The sequence below is a fragment of the Narcine bancroftii genome, chromosome 8 (assembly GCF_036971445.1).
Source record: "Narcine bancroftii isolate sNarBan1 chromosome 8, sNarBan1.hap1, whole genome shotgun sequence".
NCBI classification, from domain to species: Eukaryota; Metazoa; Chordata; class Chondrichthyes; order Torpediniformes; family Narcinidae; genus Narcine; species Narcine bancroftii.
This window is the reverse complement of record NC_091476.1, coordinates 28619960-28647421: the sequence shown is the minus strand read 5'-3', so window position 1 is coordinate 28647421 and position 27462 is coordinate 28619960. Positions and strand designations below refer to the sequence as shown.

At 38.9% G+C, this 27462-nt stretch overlaps 1 protein-coding gene and 1 long non-coding RNA gene across 8 annotated transcripts in view; one reads left to right on the top strand and one right to left on the bottom strand.

Moving 5' to 3' along the window:
• chm (CHM Rab escort protein) overlaps nucleotides 1-8761 on the top strand; it is an 81468-nt gene extending 72707 nt beyond the window's left edge. Inside the window, exons 14-15 of one of the 2 annotated variants that reach the window (XM_069893404.1) lie at nucleotides 3039-3205; nucleotides 4600-5579. In XM_069893404.1, the coding sequence (XP_069749505.1) occupies nucleotides 3039-3205; nucleotides 4600-4917 (485 nt within the window). In that variant the 3' untranslated portion in view covers nucleotides 4918-5579. Of the gene's footprint in view, nucleotides 1-3038; nucleotides 3206-4599; nucleotides 5580-8682 lie in introns of those variants that run through there. The other variant, XM_069893405.1, reaches the window with a different exon arrangement.
• The window catches only part of LOC138740561 (uncharacterized), a 58226-nt gene continuing 32432 nt past the window's right edge, over nucleotides 1669-27462 (bottom strand). For 2 of the 6 annotated variants that reach the window (XR_011342996.1, XR_011343000.1), the window contains exons 2-4: nucleotides 12328-12496; nucleotides 5036-5133; nucleotides 1669-1775 (exon numbers count right to left, since the gene is read on the bottom strand). This is a non-coding gene — a long non-coding RNA (uncharacterized lncRNA). The other 4 variants (XR_011342997.1, XR_011342995.1, XR_011342999.1 and 1 more) reach the window with 4 other exon arrangements.

Here is a 27462-nt window from a genome sequence, read left to right as displayed (position 1 = left end):
CAATTTTCCCCTGCAACCGTGCCTGCCTGTCCCGCATCGGACTTGTCAGCCACCAACGAGCCTGCAGCTGACGTGGACATTACCCCTCCATAAATCTTCGTCCACGAAGCCAAGCCAAAGAAGAAGAATCTTTGCCTTGGTGGTAGTTTCACAAGGTGTTGCATTTTGTTTATTTTCCTTGCATGTAATTTTGTATTGTCAGGATAAGTTCACAAGTTCGAGAAAACTCTTGCATTACTCCTGATCTCGACGATGATTTAATCAAACTGAAACTGCTGATTTTTGTTGTTGCCTGATTCATGTTAATTCCGGCTACTTGGAGGTTTTCAGGAATAATTATTTTGTCATTCTGATGAAGCCATTTTTGTTTCTTTTTAAATCATTTCCAAGCTAATTTTTAGTTCAGACACTAAATCTGAGGGATCAGCTCTAAATCTTTTATGTATTTTAAATTCCAACCATCAGTTTGGCATTTAGCTTTAGGAGTCAACAAAATATTCTGCCTGCCCATTTGACTAATATCCGAAATGGTAACATAGTTGAACTAATTTCATGGTGATTTTAAAAAGCAAGTATGCTGCAATGAGCTCCACTGCTCCATCAATGTAGGATTTTTTTCTTGGAATGCTATTTTATCTATTCTATACAATGCAATTATCTCTGTATTTAATTGTTTGATCCTGAGGAACATTTCTTCTAAATCTCCTGTATTGGGCAGCCAGAGCTGGGATATTTTGAGATCCTGTTTTGAAAAGAACTTGTGTCAAAGCAAGATGAAAATTTAGCTTGGGTGGTATTTTTGGTTTACTGATAGCAAAGCAATTGATGGGTGCTGCTTACCTTTTGTGCAAGACAGTAATGGCTGTCAAGCTTTCTAATGTTATCCTTCTGTGATGTAAAACTTCCTGAATATTTTCCAAGAATAGCTTTGCCATCATTTACAATGCTTTAAGCATAATTGAAATTTTTCATTCATGTGCCAGAGAAGATAACAAAAAGCATCAGGTGCAGTTCTGCTCCAAAATACTGCATGCACGAGTTTTACATTGCCCTTTTTATCATCTAGTTGTGATTGCAGTCTCTGGGGCTGTGGCAGTATTTTAATTAAAATGTCAGAGCAGATTCTATTAGAGCCATTGAGGACGAATCACCAGATCAGGTGAGCAGCAGGCCATAGCAGGTCAAAAAGACAAAGGCACCTGGAAAAGAGCTTGATTTCTTCAGTGGGAAAACTGCAAACAAGTGAAATGTCATGCTCTTCTGAACAGTCTGTGTGACTTTTAAAATACTGCTTTTGCTCTGCAGGTTGCTATGTGAGTGAAGAAACTACAAATATAAATTTATGTCATGTTGGAACATGTCTGAAATAAAGTAAATAAAACAATAGCTTGAAATTGTGCTCTTTAAGTAAATATGAGCAAAACATTTAGGCTAAATTGTACCTGGAATCCAAATTAAGAAAGGTTGATGCCTTGCTTGCAATGAATACTCAGCAGAATGATGGGATAATTAAATGCCAATTTGTGTCCCAAAACCATTTACTTTCATATAACTGCCTCATATGGAGTTGCTAGATTCTGGTCTTTTAATTTTTGTCAACTCATTAGTCTGGGAAAGATAGAATTTTATTTTGTTTTAGGGAAACTAAGGAGCAAAGAAAACAAATAGTTAATGCAAAACTTTTATTGGGGAAAAAAAATGAACATATTGACAGTTTCACTGCTGTGCCCCAATCACTTGTTACCACAATCTACAGATGTTTTGCTCGAGATTTCCTGAAGGAGAACAGAAAATAAAGTTCTTCATTACTTATGATACTGGGAAGAAGTACATTTTAAGCTTAGTAGCGTTATTTATTTTCAGGATGTCAGCAACAAATCAGTAGCTCATCATGGTCAAAGCTTGATTTTATTTTTCAAGAACACTAATGGAAAGATTGAGCAAGAAATTAGAGTCTGATCTGTAGCTGTGTAGAAGTTGAATTTCTCTATCCAGCACTTTGTTTTTCAGTTGTTCTTTGCTTCTGTTTTCACAACTGGTCATGCCCTTTCTTTTGAACTTGGATTCTTCCCCCTTTCCAATGCTACCTTTATTATTTGTTTGAGAGGGTGACCCCTGAGTGTGAAGCCTGCAAAAGATAGTGGACACAGCCCATGATATCATAGGCAAAACCTTCCCCTCCATCAAGAACATCTACAGGGAATCCTCCCATGAGAGAACAGCAGCAGTCACCAAGGACCCACACCACCCAGCTCCGTTCTCGCTGCTGCCATCAGGATAGAGGTATAGGTGCCACAAGACTCGCACCACCAGGTTCAGGAAAAACTGTTGCCCCTCCACCATCAGATCCACAACAACAAACGCAATCAGGGATTCGTTTAACAACTCTTACTTTTGCATTAATTGTTATTTTTTCTCTCTCTCTCAAAGAATTGGGGGAAGAGGACAGGAGGCAGAAGTGGGGAAGTGGGAGGAGGGCAGGCTAACTGGTATGAGATAGCAGGTTAATACAGGTGGGAAGATAGGAGAGAAAAAAACTGAGAAGAGGCAGCAGGTGGTAAAGAGGGCAGACAGTAAAGTAAGATGGCTCTGATAGAGAAAAGAAGGAATGGGGAGCTAGTGGAGGGAAGATCAAAGGATGTGTGGAGGGGGAAAAAGGCAGGCGGATTTATTGACACCATCTAATTTGCAGACATGACAGTGTGACAACGTTATGTGGAATTGAAGTGTTGATCACTGGATGGTCCTTGCATATGCAGCAGATAGAACTGCAACCATAACAACCTCCAATTTCCATTAATTTCCCCCTCCCATTATCTTTATTCCTCTGACTCCCTTCCTCTGTCTTCCTCCAGCTCCCCCTCCCTTGATGATTATTACTTCAATTGCAGCATCTGAGGAGGGGAATAGACCTTTTGCATTTTCTCATCAAATAAACCTGGAAAAAAAGAGCATGAGCTTCAATCACTTTCATTTCTTAATTCTACTTTTATGTTTAAGAAGTCAACTTGAATGAAAATGCGATCTGCTTTTTCTAGATAAGGATGAATGTGATGGAGAGAAACCGAAAGTGCTTTGGGCTTTATATTTCAATATAAGAGATTCCTCTGCAGTTGACAGAAACTTGTATGAAGGCCTTCCAAGTAATGTCTATGTCTGCTCTGGACCCAGTGCTGCTCTTGGATTTGAACAGTCTGTTGAACAGGTACAGTTAAATTAAATCTGAAGTAAAGAACTTGCATTGTGTCTGTTTGGTATTTGGAGGCATAGTGTTAGTTTTCTGAATTTTATCAAAGGTATTCAGGAAATTATTATGAACAGTATTTTTGCATTTGATTAAAGTGTGACATTGATGACTGAGTTTGTTTTAGGGTGATCAATTTTAGACAGTACATAATGATCACTGGTGTTGCTTTTCACTTTAAATTTAAATTTAGGCATACAGCACAGTTGCAGGTCCTTTTGTCCCACGAGCCCGTGCCGCCCAATTATACACAATTGACCTACTACCCCGGTTCATTTTGCATTTTGAATAGTGGGAAGAAACCGGAGCACCCGGAGGCCACCCACACAGACAGAGGGAAGCGTACCAACTCCGAGCCCCGGTTGCTGGTATCAACATCGTGCTAACTGCTGAGCTCATCGTACTGTCCCTTTTGAACTGTCTCCCACCTGAACAAAGCCTTTCAAATTATGTTAATGTTCTGAAGATAGCATTTCTGATGAGGTTATACTTCGACAGATACTTGTGTGATGGGACCATAGATTTTGTCCAATTTTGGGAGATGAGCTTGAACTCAATTTGAATTATTCAAGTATTACTGAGCTAAAGAACATGACATTACTTTTCAGGCTTAAAAAATTAACATGAATATTATAAGCCTCTATTTTAAATATTAAAAATTATTTTAAATTTGAGTAAAATGTATCATTGCTTTCATTGTTTTGTTTTATTGGAAATATTGTTTCCCAGTACATCAGGATTTATATTTACTGTAAAGTTCTCCACCATTGATCAAGATAGTTAAAGACCAGTTTGGAAATCATAGATGCCTTTGGGAGTTTACAAAATGTGGATTTTTAAAAATAGAACTTTAGTGTTGTGGAGTGCAATGGCTGTTAGGGAGGCTATTTAATTGTGGTATTGGAAAAGTAAATTAAAAATATAGAAGGGAAAATGTGGAATAGCAGCAAAAGGGGAACTGTTTTATTTGTTGGGGAGGTTGACAATGGTTCAAGGAAAAGCAACTTAACTCTAGATTTGAAGATAATAAAGAACATTTTGGGTTCATGACCCAATTAACCTAAAGGATGTCCAGGGAACCCCTGTATGACAGCCATTGAGTTACTGGAAATTAGCCCTCATAAACTTCACATCAAGCTACTGTGAAATGTGCGATACAGAGCAAACTTTTATGCAATATCTTTTTCAACTCTTTTTAACATGGCTTTGCAATATATACCAATTTTTGTGTACATTTCATCTTGGTGCACGCTGTTTAATTTCTGAGTTAATCATGCTTTATAAAATGCTTCAAGAATAATCGTCTTGTTCAGCATTCATTGTTCACAATGCTGCCATGCTGCCTTTTCTTTTAGGCGGAAGCTGTCTTTCATGAACTCTGTCCCGGGGAAGAGTTCTGTCCTGCTGCTCCAAACCCTGAAGACATTATTTACGACAGTGATGGTGCAAGACTAGAAAATTCCAAGTTTGGCACTCCTTCAGAATCAGAAACTGTGGAAGGAAAAGAAAAGCTAGACACCGACACCATAGAAAATGCTGGTGATAAAATGGAAATAGCCAGTGAAATATTGTCCACTAATAAAATGAACAGAGAACCTGAAACGTCCAATCCTGACCGACAAACATTGAAAAATAACATGAATGAAACAGAGATGTTAAAAGATGAAGATTAATATATTGGGAGAGGAAAAAAAATCAAACGAGAAATACAGAGGGTAGCCTTTACACACAGCAATATGGATAGCACACCTGAGCAATCACATTCATCAAGCAACCTTTAACTTAACTGACCTTTTATTTGAGAAGAATAAAGCACTCCTGGCAAATAGATCCACCTGCTATAATTTTTTTTTCTCTCTGCCTCTCCTCATATGCTGAAGCACCTTTGTCTGAAATGTGCAGATATCACAAAAACAAATAAAGCATAAGATCAAAGCTGCTGCTTGCCTTGGTGGAACACTTATTGCAATGATACGACTGCCCAAAGAATTGTACCCTAGTCTTTTATGATAAATGGTCGAAAAATATTTCTTTTAGGGCAAAAAAAATGCATGAACTATTCAACATTCTGAAAAATTGTTTACTGGAAAAAAAATTAAGTGCTAATATTGTTATGAATATACCTTAGAAAGCAGTGGCAGGTGCAAACAATTTTCTCAGTGGAAAATCAAATGGGTCTGTAATGATATGTGATGGAACAGCAGATGTTTTGCAGATCAAGGTAGTATTTTCCATGACTAATGTATACAATATCAAAAACATATACTGTGCAATAACCTGTGAAAATTCTCCTTGTTTAATGCTTATGTAAACAAAAGTGATTAAAATTTTGCAAAAAGCACACCAGTGTGATATTTGTGTTCTCCACTGAGATTCAGAATCTACTCTTGCAGCTGGTTATTTTTCTAAAATAAAACACGTGCATAACTCGCCATGCTGAACTAATAAAAAAAAAGTCAGACAAATTGAAAAATCTGGTTTTATAATTAGACAATGAAGCATTTCAGGCAGCTATAATGGTTACTCCTTATGTTAATGAAGAATAGATTGTGTAGAAACTGGTTTTTTAAAAAATTACTGATTAGTATTTTTGACTGCCAGTTTTTACTCAGCTGACTTAACAATGATATGAAATAGAAAAATCATTCAGGAAAAAAAAAGATTTAATTTTATGAATTTGTTGATTTGTATTTTTCCTCTTTCCGTCTTTTACTTCTGGTTGAAGAAAGCAAATATTGCATTTGTTTTCTGCTTTCCATGACTTCTACATGTCCCAAAGCACTTTACGACCAATTAAGTTATTTTGAACTGCAGCCTTCCTTGAAGTTTAGGAAACAATGTTGTGCAAAAGAAACTCTTTTTTTTCTTTTACGTGCTCTCATTCTGTTCCTTTCTGGCTACTTAATGTTCGAGGGTTTTTTTTCCTTAAGATGGCCTTTTTCACAGCAGTCATCTTCTATGATACATATTGTCGACATGAGCAATTCAACTTGATCATGTGCCACCTGGTGACGTTTAATAGCAATTATATTGGCATTGAGAACGTTTGTGCATGTCATACTACAAATTATATCGTGCATGCAAGTTTCCAGTCTTTTTAATGTCTTGCACAGATGCATACTGGCATGGAGGTATCTATCTTTTACAATGCAAAGAGATGCAATTCCAGAAACTGAAACTTCTGGTGGAATTGATTTTCTTCCATCATTTAAAAATAGTGATGTAAAATAACTGACTTGAGGGTGGATCTCAAATGGAGCAGAAATATCTGCAAGTACAGTGAATATGGGGAAAATTAGACTGACCAAGAAAATGTAGAGCATATTCTGTAGAACTTCACTAAAAAAAATAATAAAAGCAGTAGAATAAGCATCTCATGCAGTAGTAAATGTGTAAAAGAAGCACAGTTTTGAAGATGATTCCAAGACTGGTGATCATTAATTATCTTTTGCATCACTCTGTGCATCTGATTCAATGTTGTGGTTGAAAATCATTTAGAAACTTTAAACACTTGTACTCAGTTCTGATTGGTACAGAAAATAGGAAAATCGTGCATCTTTTTATAGGAGTGAGTATTTTCTCATGAAGTGTGCAAAATTAATGTGCAGTAAAATGTACATTTTGACTTCCAGCTCATCTTAGCAGGTCACAGAATGTTGTATCGATTGGAAATTGGTTAAATGGAATTGCAATTTCCTCTTTTACAAAATATATTGAGGTGTGCACACAATGGCTTTTTCCAGTTGGAGAAATTTTCAGAATCCTAAAAGTTTGTAAGCAGGTTAGTTTGCAAAATATACAAGTTTGAAGTCCTGCTGCCAACTTAAGCCCCTTTTACACTTGTCCCACTAAATTGGCCGTTCAGTGTCTGGGATAGGAATGGTGTTTTTGCTGTTCACACTTGACCACTCTTAACTGAGCCACTGCACATGTTCACACTTGCAAGGAGCCTGCCCTCAATCCCAATCAATATTATATTTAAACAAAATTAATTATGCCTAATTATTACATAATTAAGCTTTATGTACAGCACAGTATGAGCCCTTCAGCCCCTGTTGTTGTGCTGACCTATATAAACCTTTATAAGGGACTGTGAGAGAGGACTAACAATAAATAGGAATAGCAGAATGTTGGTAGTGCTATTGTGTACAGTTTATACAGCATGGGAAAGTTGGTGTGCTATCATGTACAAATGTATAAGTTCTGTGGGGGGAGCACTCATGGAGGGGGTTTCTCTGCTGCATGGCACTCTGGGAAGTCTGGTCCACCATAGCTTTTTCCCCATGGTCTTTACAAATAGTGCACTATTGCGCTACCAACTTTCCCACACTGTTTAAAAGTTGTCTGCAATTGCTATTTATTTTCTTTCTCTCCCGCTGCGACTTTCCCACAGCATTTTAATCTTCCTTGGTGTTCCTGCACTCGCGCAAAAATGGGTCATTTCTATCCCAGAATGCAATTGTGCATTCTACACTTATCTGATTGCAATGCTGGTGTCTACAGACACTGGGGATTGTACTAGGGGTCGAGGCAGTCTGTCCCCGGCATGAGATGGCATCATCTCATGCTGGTGTTGAGAAGATTTTCATTTCACATCAGACCTTTTTTTAGGCCGATTAGCTGTTAATTCCTTTAGAGGTTGTGCTGAATGAGTTTGAAGTCTATAATGACCACGTATAAATCCAGCCACTTAAACAAAATATCACTGACAAAAACAAATGGAACCAGAGGAATAAAGTGCAGAGTTGGATGCAATGTTGAATATGCAGTATTGCATCCAAAATATCTCCTTAATTGCTAGATTTAATGTGAGATCGTGGATAAAGATTATTAAATCAATACTTTATAACCTGTGATTTTCAATTTTGGTGTTTAAAAAAAAAAAAAAAAAATTCCATATTCGTCAAATGAGAAATATTTCAACACACAAAGCGACTTGACATTTTTGCTGTAACTGAATTGTTGTTTATTACTTTCTGGGAGCAAAGAGGGTAATTTGTGTATGATGGTGTTGGACTCCAAAAAAAACAAAGATGAATATTGGGCCATCTATACAAATCTATACTTCCTAAGCATTCTTACTGTCTTTGGTAACTGAGAATAATAATTCCTTTCCTAGTATTGCTTCTTTGTTGCCAATTAAGACTAACTTTCTATTTGTGATTATGCAGGTAAGTTGTGTGAATGTACAAGTTCTACAAATTTGTAGAAGTGATAGATTTAGTTAAATTAGGATTTCGGTGTTTTGTGTGAGGAATTAAGCTTTCATTGGCTGCCACATGTTGGTGTACCGAGGATTTCTGACGCTACTGGTGTCGTTGATGGGATTTAGCATTTGAACTGAATTCTGTGACTTTGACTGTGCAGGTGAGATTATTAAACGTACGTTTCTTGAGTCTGGGCCGCCACCTTTACTGCTATTCATTACTGTCTTGTAGCTTGAGGAACTGCTGCAGAAATGGGACATCTTCCCCTGAACCTCATCCACCAAGGCCTTCCAAACATCCAAACGTTGAGGAACCAAGTGTCTTCTTGCCAATGGTATGTATTCTCAACAGATACCATCAGTTGCAATAGTCACTTCCTCTTTGAAGTGCAAGCTGGGTAAAGCAGTAAAGGTTGTTTTGAAATTATGTGAGCCTCTCACCAGGTCGAGATTTGTGCTGAGACAATAAGATGAGCTGTACCTTGTTAATGCTGGCTGGAGGTTGAAACCATTGTAATTGGGGAGCACGTGTTTGTGGCATTTGTGCCGAACCTGAAGTGGGTGTCTGTTAAACAGGTGTTCTGGAGCACTTTGATTAATCTCCTTTCTTTCTTTGGCTTGGCTTCGCGGACGAAGATTTATGGAGGGGGTAAAAAGTCCACGTCAGCTGCAGGCTCGTTTGTGGCTGACAAGTCCGATGCGGGACAGGCAGACACGATTGCAGCGGTTGCAGGGGAAAATTGGTGGGTTGGGGTTGGGTGTTGGGTTTTTCCTCCTCTGCCTTTTGTCAGTGAGGTAGGCTCTGCGGTCTTCTTCAAAGGAGGTTGCTGCCCGCCAAACTGTGAGGCGCCAAGATGCACGGTTTGAGGCGATATCAGCCCACTGGCGGTGGTCAATGTGGCAGGCACCTCTCTTTTATACAATCTCTTTTATAACGTGTGATTATTTCACTTTGCTTTTCTAGTTTGTAATTATTGAAAACGTTTCATGAGGACTTGACATGATCAACTTTTCTAAGGAAAAGCTTGAAATGTGTCCAGACAAATGTTGTATTTAAATCATGATACAGAACTTTTTCAAATATCTTTCAAACTGAATATGGTGCAGGGTAAATATAGCAGTTTAGTAAGCAAAACTGTGGGGGTAAATAAAAGGGAAGTTCTGAGAATTGTATTGAATTTGCTTTTTCGTACTGTATCTTCATTCCCAAATGTATTACTATTTTAATACATGCTCTGCACTAAAATGAAGCGAACCCACAGAGACTTGGTTGGAGCTAATAAACTAAGAAATTGCATCAGAACAGCATTACATAAAGAGCATTCAACAAATCCTGGCACTCCAGATTGATCAGTATTGTGGTGAACCGCAGGCATGGGTATAATGTTGCCTCATATTATCATAAACTTGTGTAGTGCATCTTCTTTGTTCCATAATTTGAGTTTGGATATTTTGATAGATATTGGATAGCAAGTCTTTAGTATTAATTTGGAGAACGATTATGATTCCATGGCGTCGTAAGACTCTGGGTTAAGTAAGTTATACCACGTTGACTGCAAAGCCATGTAGAAGACAGTAATAGAATTGACATAATGTTACAGTAAGCTATTGACTGTTGGAAAATGGAAACTTAGGAACAACTTTATCTGGGCTGTTATGGAATGTTGATAGCATAACATTTAAAATAGCTCCTCAGACTCGATACTTTATCTGTGGTTTATGTTCTATTGCACCATACTTTGCAACAATACAATATCACCTGCTGTTATATCTGTTAAACTACAATTTTTCTTGTAGTTCATGTAATTTTGATAAATATAATACTAGTAATTTTGTTAAAGTGCATAGCTATCAGGTACTTGGTATTTAAATTAATGTGCTATTCTCATGAAAAGTAAAACAACTACAATATTTAAAGAGCTATAAGTTATGTTTTAAATCCATGATAGTGAATGGGGCAATAAATTTATAAAGATTATGACTATTAGATGTCCATATAAAATGTCAAAAGTATCTGAAGTTAATGTAATTGAGAAGCATATTAGTCATTAAATCATTTTTATATTCAGGAACTATTTTATGCTAATCGCATATCATTTTATGCAATTTTTTTTTTGAAAGTCAATTATCTAGATAGTGTTAGGTCTGCTTTGTTCATGAATGAGTGAGACAAACACCAGACTGAGTCGAAATCAGGGTTCTTTGTTCTTTATTACCAGATTGTAACACTTGCAACTAACCATGTTAGTCGGAGAATGCATTCTGCCGTTATCAGCAAAATGGTGATTTTTTATACCCTTGGATATGTGCTTAGAACATCATCATATCATTACTTGTCCAATGACTAAAACTGTTGCTATCCTTTCCCTGCTAGCTTCCTGCCTCTTGTTAGGTCTGCTTTGTTCATGAATGAGTGAGACAAACACCAGGCTGAGTCGAAATCAGGGTTCTTTGTTCTTTATTATTGTAACACTTGCGACTAAACATGTTAGTCGGAGAATGCATTCTGCCGTTATCAGCAAAATGGTGATTTTTTATACCCTTGGATATATGCTTAGAACATCATCATATCATTACTTGTCCAATGACTAAAACTGTTGCTATCCTTTCCCTGCTAGCTTCCTGCCTCTCAATCCATCAATGTCTCTCTTATCTTGTAAGTACAAGGATGCATTCATATCTTGTTACAGCCCTGTACATTCCCATCTCATGATGTTTTACCTTACAATATCTATCCCTAATGCAGTACATAACTTTCTAAATGAGATTATTTCTGTGTCAACTAAAACATTTTTCCTGATCTAATCCTTCCCATTGATCATTGTCTATTAAAGGTAACAGTATTAATAGCCATAGTAGAATATAATTAACCCCTATAATACAGGAGTACATGAGGACACACAATAGCATCACTGAATTCTTTTGAATTTTGGTTAGCAAATAATAGAACAGTGTGGGGGATTTACTAATAATATTTTATTCATAAAGGTTAATTGGCAAAAGCCCTGATTTCTCTTGCAAGAAAGCAACTGCTTTACAAACCAGAAAGGTCTTTGGCTGCCCTCTGATCAAGAATAAGAGAGAGCATCTGCAAAGGTGTAATTTTCCTCAAGTCATCTGTGTGCAAGGGGCCATAATTACTCAACACTTCTGATTGAATTGCTGGTTAACTGCATAATGGTTGTGTGACAAACCCATGAAGCTGTACTCCCAACAGTCAATATTAACAGGAGAAAGACTCCCAAGAAAATAGATAAGAGGAAAATTATTTTGATTGTAAACTCTATTATACTCAACCTTGTGCAAATGAAATTTTTCTTCAGCAAGCACGATCAAGGCTATACTTTCTACTTTCATAAAAAACCTATTGCACTGTGATTTTTGTCATCTCCAAAATGTTACAAAGATTAAAAGAATCCCACAGGTTCTGAATGATAAACCTTATGACCCTCCATTCATTACCTCGTCATCCAACGGGTACTGTTTGTTTCAAAATAAGACCTAATTGAAATTGCACATGAGGCCATTCAGGCCACTGAGTTTTTGGTGGCTCTTGGTAGAGCAATATCATCACTTCCGATCTGCTGCCCCTTTCCAATTGCCCTCCCAATTATTCAATCTCTCATTCAGGGCATAAATTGATGCCACCGCCCGCAGCTGCTTGCATTCTCTGACTTCAGACATCTGGTAATGGGTCTCTTTAGAAGCCAGTTATGATATTTATTGAATCTAATAAGACTAACCCAGGATACCAGTTTATTTGGCGTGAAAGAGAGAATAAAAGGCTTGCTCTGTGCTCTGTGAGCCACCCTATGGGCCTTTTTATCATACAACCCCACATTAAAGCTGGCTCAAAGAAAAAAAATGGTAAATTTACCTTTTTGTGCAGAAGGCCTATAAGACTGATCCAGCGTTACCTTCTTAGAGCAGCATCTGGAGCCATCTTGCAGAGCTGAGGGAGGTGGGGCGAGTGGTGCAGTAACGCTGCCCGTCGCCGTGATGTTATCCATTTGTGCCGGGAAGTGAAAAATTAATATGGACATTCCCTTCCACACAAAAAACAAAAAATAAATTCAGCCATCACTGATACGAATAGAGTAATGATGTGATTGACGTGAGTAATAAGTATCTGAACATACAGCGCTTTAAAGTTCGCGCTCCTGGGTCGCAGGCTGATGACATCATCGCGAGGTCATCAGCCTGCCCAAATGCAGCCACTTTCAGTGGCATTGCCTTCATGGAGGAGGTGGAACGAACTCTAATATTGATAGCAGGATACTCAAGCCTTTTCATTGCAAACTGGCAACTGTGAGCTCTTCCTGTAACTTTCTGGCAATGCTTTTCCTGCAACCTCGGGACCTTCACATTCCTGTACACAGTGATATTTCAGTTTCAGCCTATTCAAGGTCATTTTACCTGTGTTTGTACTTTTTGTGAATTCCAGGATTTTGTATGCTTTACTGCAAGTCTCTTGTTGTACCCTATTGCAATTCAGAATTTATGCACAGGTTCTTTTGTCCTGCGCATCCTTTAGAATTCTTTTAATTTAATATGTTTAAAAAATCGTGTGTATCTAAAATATATTTTTAAGCTCAAGTGTATTGCATTACACTACTCTGTGTTAAAATATAACCTGCCTATTCACCTACCCTTTCTGTGACTTGTATACTACAGTTGACTCTCCATTATCCAGGATAACAGGGATATGAAGGGGGCCTATTTCTGTGCTATTCATTCTACGGATGCACCTCCCAAAGATGGTGCTAAACATGTTAAAAGGCACCAAATGGATTGCACAGCACTTAATTTATAGTTTATTCTAATATTGGTCTGTTTGAGAGTTGCTTTGCAATGGTATCTTTTCTGAGCTTCTAAGGCACTGTCTCTTTTCAGTGGTCAAAAATCACAGGTTTCCATTAGCAGACATTTACTATACAGTATGACTCACTCAAATAGAATATTGTGTAAATAGGCTTGAAAGGTTTAATTGCTAATGTACTCTTACTGCACTTTTGACTGCAACAAATGCACTTCTAGTATTACTGTAGTTAAATTCACACTGCACTCTCTGGAGGAAGGCTTTTAAAGCTGGAAGCATGAGCTTTTTAAACTGACAGCATGGGCTTTTGAAACCCTTTAGTTAATCTGTAACTGATAAATCAACTGTTTGTTAAATGACTGCCTGCAGTATCATTCTTGTCATTGGATAAAATGCTTCCAAGTTTCAAAACATTTGCAAATTCAGAAAATTTGCTCTGGCACATCCGTATCTTCAATCATTTATGTATACCAGAAGAAGCAGTGGTATCAGCACTGACCTGCAAAAACATTTCTGTCTTGATCTTTTTCAGTCTGAAAAATAACCCCTGCTTTCTTTCCTATTGATGCAACCAAGACTTTTTAATGTCATAGTCCTCAAAATTTCTAACCACCCTTGTAAAATATTTTCAGACGCGGCTGTAAAATCTTTATGGTGACATCAACTCCATTCCTTCCAGTTCTGTTATTACATCAAAAGTAGTTTGTGGGTGTCCCCATGTGTAATTTTGCCAAAGACCAGTGTGCAAGTGCTGTGGTTAAGTAAAAACACTTAGAATTTTATTTATTGCTGGGGAAACTAAATACAGAGCTGGAAAGTTATGTTTAAGTCATGTTGGATGTTGGGAAGACCGGATTTGAAAAACTGTGTAAGGAGTTTACCGTCTGGGTGGCATGGTTAGTGCAGTGCGACCCGGGTTCAAATCTGTGAGGAGTTTGTATGCTCTCCTCTGGGTGTTCTGGTCTCCTTTCATCTTCTATAAATGTACATGGTTTGTAGTTTAATTGGTATATTTGGGTGGCTGGAAAGGGCCTGTTACCATATTGTGTATGTAAAAAAAATTTTTTAAATTAAATTAGCAAGATGCTATGATATTGAATTATCTCGGGGAAGAATTGACCATGGAGCTGTACAGTACAATAGGTCCTTCAACCCACTGACACAGTGGCAACCATCAACTACATAGGTTCACTAATCATTTGTCAGCTCTTGGTCCATAGTCTTTTCAGCCTGGCATTTCACGTGCATTTAGATCGTTGCTCAATGTTGTGAGTGTTCCTGGATTTGTTGCTCCCTAAGGTGCATCCTGGACTAACATGGATGCCCCCTATGCTTGGTGCCAACCCTGTTCAATAATTAGTGCTGCTGCCTCTCTGCTCCAGGATTTGGGTTTGGTGCTGACATTGGGTGTTGAAAACTCCCCTGATGATTTGGTTTCCTCCCCCACCGCTAAGTCATGTTGATTAGCCACTGTAAATTACTCCTAATGCAGATAAATGACGAAAGAACCTCAAGGCGAGTTTGGGCGTGATAAGTGTAAAGTTGCAGGGAGACACTTTCATTTTTTTTTACATAGCCATTGTGTTCTGGGAAATTATTCCCATTTTCCAAGAACACATGCTGTGTAAAAAGCTCGGAACTGGAATGGGGTTGTCATTTCCAGTTCTGACATTTTTTCCTCCCAGTCCCTTGTAATTTTCTTGGAACGCCTGCAGTGTAAACCACACTGAAGGCATTTCCAGGGCCAACTGGTTAATGAATGCAACGTTGTGATAATGTGTAAATGCATGATTTTCAAATTTGAGGAAGATGTGCAGAGCTCATTCTATAAGTAGTACATAATGTAATCATAGTTCATTGACAGCAGAGGGATTATATGTTAATTAAGTACAAGTGAGCAGCTTCACTCTTAAGTGCTTATTTTAGAGTAAAATAGTGCAATGATGGAACTTAGAAATTAAAGCAAAGTGCCAGTGACACTTAGCGGGTAAAAATTGTTTGATGTTAATGTCCTGCATTCCTTAACGGGGACTGATGAAGGGTCATTTGGGCTGGATATGTCGAACATGTACACTACATGTCACAGTCGACATCGACGCATTGGCACTGTATTATGTATGTTATTCATTACAGTAGGTGTCAACACAGTGGGAATGCACATCCTGTCTCTTTATATACTGCAATGCCAGTATGCTGTCTAAAATCACAGACAGAAACGGAGATTTGCAGTTTTGGTCCTTCATGACTGAACAACTGTGTGTGTGTGTGTGTGTGTGTGTGTGTGTGTGTGTGTGTGTGTGTGTGTGTGTGTGTGTGTGTGTGTGTGTGTGTGTGTGTGTGTGTGGAGAGAGAGCTATCTCTAGAGATATCTAAAAAATCATAAGCGAAATAAGGATCGGGGGAAGGGGACTGTTGGGATTGCTCTGCTGGGAGCTGGCATTGGCTGATTTGACAGTTGTTTTTGGAAGTGTCTAAGCATGTAAAGTGGGTTAAACTGGGGCCTAGCTTGTCCTTGCATTTGCCATTTGCCATTCTCTAATTCTCTGATACCTGAGAATGAACCATTAGCTTATCCCATCCATTCTGCTCCCATCGGGGTGGGGGTAGGTCTGTGGCTCTGTTGTGTTTTGTGCTGTTTTGAACTTGTTTGAAGCCTTTGCAACGAGGTGTCTAGGACATTTTGGCACCCACAGTTTGGTGCCCATAATTTGACACTGTACATTTTTGGCAGCCACAGTTTGGCGCTGGGCATTTTGCCCCACCCCACTCACCGTCTGCTGGCTGACCCCCGTCCTGCTGAACTGCCTGAAACCCCAGCGTTGTGGAAATTTTCTCTCTTTCCCTCCCCCCCCCACCCAGGAAACTGCTCCCCTGGCAGCAAAGGCTTTTCGATATATTTAAATTAATAAAAACAGTCAGGGAACAATTAAAAACAGGGTAGCACCAAACTGCAGACACCAAAATGTTCGATTCTAGTGATGAGGAAAGTTTACTGGTATTTCTTATGCTTGACTGCTGACCCAGGTATGCTATTACTTCCCCATCTTCATGTAAAACTGAGGTCAAGCAGGTTCCAACACAAATTTTAAGAAAATGACAAAAACAAAGCAGAAAATCAAAGAATGAGAGCAGAACAGGGAGATCATTGCAGGATTTTTAAGTTAAATTACATTTTAATTTAGACATACAGTACAATAACAGACCCTTTCAGCCCACAAGGCCATTCAGCCCAATTAACCTACAACCCTGTACGTTTTGAAAGGTGGGAGGAAACCTGAGCTCCCCCAGGCAAAAACCCATGCAGACATGGGGAGAACGCACAAACTTACAGACAGCGCGAGATTTGAATCCCAATCCAGATCACTGGCGCTGTAACAGCGTTGCACAAACTACTTTGACTAACCGTGACACTCTTGAGCAGGAAGCAAGAGGTAATTTTAGTCATGCCACATGAAGATGATATGTATGATTCTTTGTATCACAGAAGCAACAATTTGCTGAAAGCTGTTTTAGCGAGAATAAAATAGATTGACAGAAAATAATCTCAAATATTGTCATCAGAATCTACCTTATCCACAGTTGATGTAATTGTTTGACATTCCTCTCTCTAGGTAACCACCAAAGGTTGGCTAATTTTTTAAGATGCCAGAGCTCATCAAAAACAGTCTCAAGGAGGTGCCAGAGGTGACCCCGAGGTGCTGGAACAGTGCTCCTGCACCCCTGGTTAAACCTGCATCAAGCATCAGTGTGCATTATGGAAAACTTTGTGTACTTCCCTCGAGTAGCAGCTGTAAATGCAGTGAATCTTGGCTATCTGACTGGCTCCAAGAACCATTATCTCTAAGGCATCTTGTTTCATGACTGGTTGAGTTTGCGGTTTCTAAACGCTAGTGTTACTTTCCTTGGGTATTGATTAATTTTATTGTGAAATAGAGCAATATTTACATTTAAATTTACAAATATTTCAGCATTTTGTAACTTTAATAGCATAATTTTCCTGGTACAAAGTAGCCGATTCTCTATTGAACAATAGAATGAGATTAAGAGTATGCTTTATTTTCTCAAGTTCAATATTTTTTTCTAAATTTAAGTCAAATTAACGAAAAATCTGTTGACTCACAGCAGCTGATCATCAAGTTTCAAGTCTGTTCCTGATGGCACGATGCCAATGCTGACTAGAGTGTCAACACAGATCCGAACCAAAACTCAGAAGTAGGTTTGGTTCAGGTTTCTACACATTGGTTTTGAGAAATCCCTGTTTTATTTGGTTAAGACTAGATTGGGGAAACAATACAAGAAAGCTGGGAAGTCTGAATGGGAGGAGAGCTGATTGGAGAACAAACGTCGTTGGGCTGAAGACCTGGTAAATTAAGCCTGTGAGTTTACACCTTCAGACTGTTAAGGAACTTCCCCACTTTGCAACAGACTTTATTCTGGTAATGATCCTTTTAGTTTAACTCTGCCCATGGAAGCTTTGAAAATGAATGGAACTGAATTTGGAGCCATGTATTCTTTCAATACATGGCACAGTTGGTGTAGAGGTTAGCGCAACGCCTTTACAGCTCTAGCGATTGCAACCCGGGATTGAATCCTTTGCTGTCAGTAAGGAGTTTGTATGTTCTTCCTGTGTCTGCGTGGGTTTTCCCTGTTTATTCCCACTGTTCGAAATGTACTGGGGGTGGAGGTTAATTGGGTGGCACAGACTCGTGTGCAGAAATGGCCTGTTACTGTACTGTATCTATTTATGTCTAAACATTAGTAGCGCTAAAAATGACCCTGGTCTTTTAAAGCATTTGTTGAAATCTGTTTACTTAAACACTCAGTTATGTTTACTGGAAACTGATGACAACTTGAGTTGGCCCATTGTGGTTGAAGCCTTCTGACCAAGAGGACGGTGGTGGTTCATTCCACGTTGAATATTACCATAACTGGAGAATAAACCCACTCGAGAAGGGCCATGTCTACCATACGTGCTGCTGGTGAAGGCAGTGCAATGCAATTGTGGAGGTGATGTTGGCCATTATTTTCTCTGGCTGCCTTTCACAGCAAGCTCAGCTTGTTTGTTTTTAATGAAGTTAGAGCAAACTGACCCCCTGCACATATATCTTGGAGTTTGACATCACCTGAGAATATACAAATAGATACTAGATTGACTTCCCTATTCAGTGGCAAGGGACTTAAGTATTTTTCAATCATTTTTTTTTTAAATTTGGACATCCAGGCCCTTAAGGTCATGCTTCCCAAATGCCCAAATTGACCTTCAAACCCTGTACATTTTTTTGGTGGGTGAGAGGAAACTTGCACCTAGGGAGACTGTCTCCTTACAGAGAGCACCTGATTCGAACCCAGGTGCTGTCGTCAGGCTGTGCTAATTGCGATACTAATATCGAGATCTTGATCTTGATCTTGATTGCCAATGCACTTATCTTAGTTTTAATGGTGAGATTAAAAGTCAGAAGTTGGCTTTGTGTTTATTGCACAGAGGAGGGTGTCTGCCCACTGTCTTATACAATGAGGGAAGGTGTTCAAAGTTGCCTTTGTTCTTTAAAATGAAAGATGGGTAAATCAATCCCTTTCTTATTTCTAGTTAACAATATGAGTTAATGTGTTAGACTCCTTTTGTGATCAAGAAATTAATTGTTATTGGCACAAGAAGCTTCATAATTTGTAAATCCATTGTGTGGTAATGTATTGGTCTTTCTCATCCCAGAACCCATTCAAAACTTGTTGCAACTCAAAACGCCTGGATATCATGAGATGAAATTTGGCTTGTTTTTGGTTTCTGTGGCAGTATGTCTTACTGTTAGCCAATGCAGCAAAATCTCACTTCCCAAAAATTTGACATCTGCAACTCAACATAAATCTCTTTAGGACTCCTACAACAAGGAACATTGTCATGGGTTTTCCTTCTACCCTATAAAGTGGAAAAGAGGGAATAAAGAAAGGAAATGATAGAGAAAATCATAGGTGAGGATGCAATGAGTTTTCTGTGATAGGAACATATTAGTTTTTGGAAGATATTGATTTCTGGCTAGCGTTATATGTTAAATGATTGAAGATTGAGAATGCCAGTGGGTGCAAGGAAGTCAGTTTTCATCAGTATATTGTGGCAATTTGGGAAACAAGCATGTTTTTGGGCAGTTGGGATGTAAAGAGGGAATATCAATGGTCAAGCCAAGGAGCTCAGAGGTCTAAACTCAACGGTCAAGCCAAGGAGCTCAGAGGTCTAAACTCAACGGTCAAGCCAAGGAGCTCGGAGGTCTAAACTCAACGGTCAAGCCGAGCTCGGAGGTCTAAACTCAACGGTCAAGCCAAGGTGCTCGGAGGTCTAAACTCAACGGTCAAGCCAAGGAGCTCGGAGGTCTAAACTCAACGGTCAGACCAAGGAGCTCGGAGGTCTAAACTCGACGGTCAAGCCAAGGTGCTCGGAGGTCTAAACTCAACGGTCAAGCCAAGGAGCTCGGAGGTCTAAACGCAACGGTCAGACCAAGGAGCTCGGAGGTCTAAACTCAACGGTCAAGCCAAGGTGCTCGGAGGTCTAAACTCAACGGTCAAGCCAAGGAGCTCGGAGGTCTAAACTCAACGGTCAAGCCAAAGAGCTCAGAGGTCTAAACTCAATGGTCAAGCCAAGGAGCTCAGAGGTCTAAACTCAACGGTCAAGCCAAGGAGCTCGGAGGTCTGAACTCAACGGTCAAGCCAAGGAGCTCGGAGGTCTAAACTCAACGGTCAAGCCGAGCTCGGAGGTCTAAACTCAACGGTCAAGCCAAGGTGCTCGGAGGTCTAAACTCAACGGTCAAGCCAAGGAGCTCGGAGGTCTAAACTCAACGGTCAGACCAAGGAGCTCGGAGGTCTAAACTCGACGGTCAAGCCAAGGTGCTCGGAGGTCTAAACTCAACGGTCAAGCCAAGGAGCTCGGAGGTCTAAACGCAACGGTCAGACCAAGGAGCTCGGAGGTCTAAACTCAACGGTCAAGCCAAGGTGCTCGGAGGTCTAAACTCAACGGTCAAGCCAAGGAGCTCGGAGGTCTAAACTCAACGGTCAAGCCAAAGAGCTCAGAGGTCTAAACTCAATGGTCAAGCCAAGGAGCTCAGAGGTCTAAACTCAACGGTCAAGCCAAGGAGCTCGGAGGTCTGAACTCAACGGTCAAGCCAAGGAGCTCGGAGGTCTAATCTCTGCTGAAAATTATTTATGAATGAATTAATGGTTGGAGAGAGGAAAGTAGGTTCTTGCAGTTGAGTTTGGACATGGGATCTCAACAAATCTGTGAAATGGATGAACAATTTAACAGCAGCAACTATTCATCCCGTGATCCCTGTAATGACATTTTACTGGAGCAGTTCACAGATAATGCATCACTTTTCACTTTCTACACCGTCTTGTAGAATTATGCTGTTCCTTAAATATGTTTTCCATATTCCTTTAGTAGTCAAAGTTTCTGCCTCCTTGTTTGCAAAACATTTCATGCTCTAACAATTTCCTGCATCAAAATGTCTTCCTCTTCCATACTGAGTAATGTTTTATTTACAGCCCCTCATCCCTGACCGTTCAAACAAAGAAACTGGTTTTCCCCTATCCATTCATGCAAAATAAGTAAATGGTACAGATATTTTAACCTGATTTCTCTGGAATCATTTTATTTTTTTTATTGTAACTACGTATCATGTTCAATTTTCATCACCATAAATCCCAAGCCTGAAAAACATGAACTATAACTTAACGCTTGGTGATTTATAGTAATGTGTGTGGAAGCTGAGAATTGCTTAAGTGTATGAAAGCTCTGTGATTTTGAAGGCAAGCTGAAGGGTAAGTAAGGGTTATAAGACAAAATTGTAGTCTGATCTCATAAAGGCAGACAAAGCTATTTTCTTTAAAAAAAAAATGTTATTAATTTTCGTATAGGACATGTACAGATAATAAAATTCAATAAAATGATATGGGTAATTATATAGAATAAAAAATATTAAATGTAACAAAAACATACATGATGTAAATCATATCCATAATTTGTTTTCCAAGTACTATATAAATTTTTAAAAATCATAATAAAGAGAAGAGGGAAAAAAAGGAAAAAAAATCTCAACCTCACTGCCTCACAGGTAAAGGAAAAAAAACATGAAAGATGTGTCAGACAATTTGATTACCCTAAGAAAGTGAATCATGAATGATCCCCATAACGTACGGAATCTTGTATCTGAATTATTGAATAATGAATCTTTTCCATATTCAAATGTGACAAGAAGTCACGCAACCACTGATCATGAATAGATGGGGCACTACCCTTTCATTTAAGCAAAATCACTCACCTCACCAAAAGGGAGGGAAAAGAGATAGTACAAGTGAACCAAAGACAAGAGAAGAATCATTCTCTCCCATTGTGCCGAAGAGGGCCATCAAAGGATTCGGTATTAAATCTATGTTAAAATTTTTTGGAGAAGTATGGAAAACCTCCCCAGTATTTTTCTAGACTAGGACAAATCTAGAACATATGAATTAGTGACGCTTCTCCACTCTTACCCTTGGCACAGCAAGAACTCCTATTCGAATAGAACCTTTAGATAAGTGTGCTCTGCGTATCCCGATCCACATCCGAAAAAAGTCAAATTTAAATCCTGTTCCCAAGCATTTTTAATTCTAACTTACAAAGTCTGATTTAAATATAACAGTTTCTCATAAATAATGGATATTAAACCTTTGAACTAAAAAAAAAAATGCATCAACAAAATTTGATTCAGACTCCATTGGAAAATCAGATAGATGTGATTCAAGAAAATGCTGGATTTGTAAATATCTGGGGGGGAGAGAAAAGATGTGGGAAGGTTAAATTTAACAGAAAGCTGCTCAAATGATGCAAAATATCCATCAATTAACAATCTTTAAAACTTCAATTCCCTTTCTGTACCATCTTTGAAAAGTAACATCATGGAAAGAAGGTTGAAAAAAGAGATTGGATATGATAGGCCTTGAAAGAGGGAAATTATGAAATGCAAAATGTTTTCTAAACTGTGGCCAAATTCTCATAGAATATTTAACAATTGATTATTAATTAACTTAGTTGCAAATGGAAGTGAAGAGCCAAGAAGTACTAAATTAGACAAATTCTGGGGGGATTCAACTCCATACTGTCCAGTCAGAGTAATTATGAATAAAGGACCAAAATGTAAGATTTTGTACATTGACTGCCCAATAATAAAATCTGATGTTAGACAGAGCCATTCCACCATCTCTTTTTGGTCTTTGTGGGAAAACTTTATTAAGCCAAGGACGCCTAAGATGATATGGTGAATCAAGTAAGTCAAAAAATTTAGGAACAAAAGTTGGAACAGATTTAAAAAGGTATAAAAATTTAGGTAATGTATTATAATAGAATTTATACGCCCTACTAAAGTTATAAACAAACGTGACCAATGGGTCATGGAATGGTTCACTTGTTTAAGCATAGCTAGATAATTCGAATTAAAAAGATGTTTAATTCTTTATAATTGTAAAACCAAGAGAGGTAAACTGATTTTTGACAATCTGAAAAGGAGAGCCATCGTATGTTGCTGCAGGAGAGTTTGGCAGAAGAAGTTCACTTTTATGTACATTCAACTTGTATCCCGAAAATTGGCTGAATTGTGAAAGTAATTCCATCTTATGGGGGAGGGAGATAACTGGATCCAAAATGAAAAGTAGGAGATTATCTGCATAAAGGGAGACCTTGTGCTCTATCCCTTTCCTCCGTATCCCCAAGATGTCCCCACACTCACAAAATGCAATGGCCAATGGTTGAATTGCCACATCAAATAATAAAGGACTTGACAGGTATCCTTGACAAGTGCCACATTGCAGATTAAAAGGTTGAGAATATTGCAAGTTAATAAAATTTGTGGTAATTGGTTGTGAGTTCAATAATTTAACCCATGTAATAAAATCAGAACCAAAATTAAAATTTTCAAGGGTTGTAAACAGTTATGTCCATTCTATCCGATTTTAAAAAGCTTGTTCTGGATCCAATGAAAGAATACATTCAGGAGTTTTCCCAGAGGCAAAATCGTAATATTTTCGTAAATGACGTATTTTAAAATAGGAATAATAATTTTTAATAAACCCCTTCTGATCTTTAGGTAAAATGGAGTCAACATTCAGTAAGGAGATCAGTCTATAGGATGAACATTTGGTTATGTCTTTACCTAATAGCCTGAGATGGTCTAATCTGGGAAGCTAAGTAGGCTTAACATATTCAAGAACATCCATAGGCTTGAATGAATATGCAACAGGTGTCACCAACTTCAAGACCTGCGTGGATGAGTGTGTGCCCACATGCACATACTGGGTGTTCCCCAACCAGAAGCCCTGGATGAATCAGAGAATCAACAACCTACTGAGGGCGAGAACAAGGGTTTTTAAAGCCAGGGCTCAAAGTTTTTACAAGAGGTCCAGGTATGACCTGCAGAAGGTAATCTTGAAATCAAAGTGGCAATTTCAGAAGAGGAGGCTAGAGACAGATACACGCCAGCTACAGCAGGGAGTGCAGCCCATTAAAGCCAACAAAGTGACGGTGAACACTATAGATGGCTGCGATGCTTAATTACCCAATGAACTGAACCTCTTCTATGTCCACTTGAGAAGTCTGAGGACCCTGAAATATCTATCACTTGAGGGCAACATCTGAACATAATTCAAGAGGGTGAACCCTCGCAAGGTGTCAGGCCCTGATGGCTCACCTGGCAGGGCACTGAAAATCTGCACAAACCAAATAGCCAGAGTGCTCATGGGCATTTTCATTGTGGCAGTCAGAGATTCCCACCAGCTTCAAAAGGTCATCAATCATCCCGGTACCACCCAGCATCACTAACTTACACTGATTAAATGCTTCAAGAGGCTGGTCATGGCCAGCATTAACACATACCTAAGTAAAAATCTGGACCCACTGCAATTCGGTTATCGTCAGGATTGCTCCATGGCAGATGCAATATCATTAGCTCTCCACTCGGCTCTGGATCACCTTGAAAACAACAATTCATACACAGACAGCTGCTCTTCATAGACAACAGCTCGGCCTGCAATACCATTATTCCCTCAGTGCTGGTCAAGAAGCTACAAACTCTAGGTCTTTATATCCTTCTTTGCAAATGGATCTTTGACTTTCCCATTGGAAGACCACAGTCAGTACAAATTGGAAACAATATCTCCTCACTGATCGTCAACACAGGCATATCCCAAGATGCGTGCTTAGTCCACAGCTCTACTCGTTATTCACCCATGACCGTGAGGCCAGGCACAATTCCAATGCCATCTACATGTTTGCCAATCACAGTTGTCGGCAGAATCATAAACTGCAATGAAGAAGCTTGTTGAATGGTGCAACAACTACAAAACGGCTATACTTTGTGAGGTGTCTGTGGATGTTCGGTATGTCAACTTCTACAAGTGTACCAGGAGAGCATTCTGCCTGGTTGCATCACTGCCTGGCACTGCCAGACTTCACTCCATCAATGATATCTACATGAAGCAGTGTCTTAAAACAGCAGCCTCTATCCTCAAAGACCAGTCACCACCCAGGCCACACCCTCTTCACTCTGCTACCATCGGGGAAAAGGTACTGGAGCCTAAAGACGAGCACACAACAATGACAGCTTCTTCCCCGTTGCCATCAGATTCCTGAATAATCAACAAACCAATTTCAGCATTTAGATTGCTCCCTGCCAGAACGTTTTCTTATTTAGCTTTTCTGTCTTGTACGTGCAAGATACGGCAAAAAAAAAATTCTCTTCGCCATATATTTGGGAAGAGAGAGAAAAAGAGATTTTGAATGTTATGTCTACTAAGAGGACAAGAACGAGACAAAGGAAATTTTCTGGGTCTTCTGTAAGTCGGAAATAGCGTACCAACATAGAAGAAAAAAGAAGTCTGCTTTTATATGTTATTGGAAACCATATTATATAAAATTTCTTTTATTACCTTTGCAAATATTCATTCATAATTTTTTTTAAAAAACAATAACAATGTTGTTAAGCATTCATAGCGCATTATTAACTGAAGCAAATAATGTTTCACTTCATGCTAAAGTGATTTTTTGGGGGGAGTGCAGAGCAATGCAGGTATGAACAGAGAAACAAAATCATGTTTCCTTACAACCCCACATGCTAATTAAGTCGTGAGTTAATTCAGGTTTTATTTGAAGGATGTCTTTCTTCTGCCTCAACCTTCTCCAGATCCATGTTTGTTCTTTGAAAAGCCCTGTTGCTGAAATATCTTACATTCTAGTAATATTTATCTAAAAATAGCAGAAGGAAATTGGCATCTTCCCCATGTTTCCCAATTCAATAGTATCAAAGAAGATAATCCCCAGCCATATGACCTTGGTCTTAGCACCCCTCTCTGCAATTGGATCCATGATTTTCCATCCCACAGGCAGAGTGGGGATCAATGACAGGTGGAGGTTTCAGTTGAACTGTTTATTTGAATTTCGCGCACACCCCTTTAAGGCCAATGGGAGTTCTGCCCCCTGCAGTGGTGACATCACATTGCCCGGGGCGCGAGCTGTGGCCTAAGCTTCGAGGCAGTGAGCAAGCTCAGATGGTGCCATCTTTCTGCAGCTGCCCCGCCAGCGCAGCGGTACAACCGGGGCCGTTTCACTCATGGAGATGTGCGCCACCACATAAGAATAAATTAATAGGTAAAATATACGTAAGAGTAAAGTTGTAAAAGTAAATGTCCCTCAAGTAACATACAAATCTTTGGTTAAGATGGGAGCAAATATTCAACCATCAGAATGGCTTGGTTATGCTTTGCTTGTTGCAGCTGTTTGAATAAAGTTGCATGAAACAGCAATAGTGTCTACCAGGATGAAGAGCTGGTTGATGCCTATCGCCAATGGGGTGGCCCTCTTAAAGTGCCTCCTTATCCCTGCTTAGTAAGAATCACCCTGGTCACAGGCTTCATCAGTAAACTTGAGGAAGGAGGGGGGGTTAAAATTATTATTTGTCTTTTGGGTAACTCCATGGAGGGGGATGAACCTGCAGATGCAGCAATAGTTAAATGTTTTCAAAGAATGTGACTGAAAATAAAGTAAAATACTTTAAGGTTTATATATTCATGCAAGTGAATTTTGTTCAGTGAAAGTTCAATATAGTTTTTGTTTTTGCCCTTTAAACTGTTTAATCTTGATGCAGGTGGATTAGTTAGGCATTATAAGAGTAAGTCTCAAGAAACCAGAAAATATATTTATCCAGCATCTACCAATCCCCATAGGTGCTGGATACTAGAGGTTTTACTGTATTTGCTAGAAACGCTCTGGATATCAAATAGTATCTGTGGAAGGAGAACAAGTGAACATTTTGGTTCAAAGGTTTTTCATCAGAACCCTTTCTCCACAGATGCTCCCTGATGTGCTGAGTGTATCCAGCATTTTTGTTTTTATTTCAGATTTCAATCAACTTCATTGTGTAGAAATGTTTCAACTCTTAGCAATACAGAGAAATGCAAAAAAAACTAAACAGACTTTTTCCACCAAAACAATTGATTTCTGAAGAAATGTTATTGTGCTAAGTCCATGATTTCTACCTGTTAGGAAGTTAGTTTTTCCATTTAATTTCTTCATTAGGCAGTGGAAGGTTTAGTTATTCCAAGAGAGCTGGTGTCTTTTTAAAAAAAAAATTGTTTATGCATTGTTTTTAGTTGTAAATATTTTTTCATGGATACAGCAGCAGAATTAAGTTGCTCACCATATCAGCAAGCACGTTTATCCAAAACTATATTATTTAGTTTGAGTAAATTGTTTAATGTAGTAACTTTGGAGTAAAACTAAAATCACAACAAATTAATGCTTCCATTGTACTGTAGCAGGAGGCTTAATCGAACTGGCTCTGGAGGTTCTGAGTGACATCATGATGTCACAATGCGATGATGTCATTTGGAGCACGTGGGGTTTTCAAAAGCTCTGCGTGACTGTTTGAGTGAACGACTTTTACTGAACTTCGAATCGACTACGTCTGGTCATTTTCTCACTCTTCATTTCACACTGCGACACAGTTGCTACATTGGTGACCCCAATAGGTCCAAACAGATTTTAGATCGAAAGTGAACAACGCAGCAGTTCGCTCACGCTGCCTGTCTTTTGGACCATTCAACCTGAAGATTGGTTCAGGCAGGCTGAGGTGCAGGTCCACGTTCACAAGATCGAAGTGGATGCCGCTAAGTTCTATCATCTGG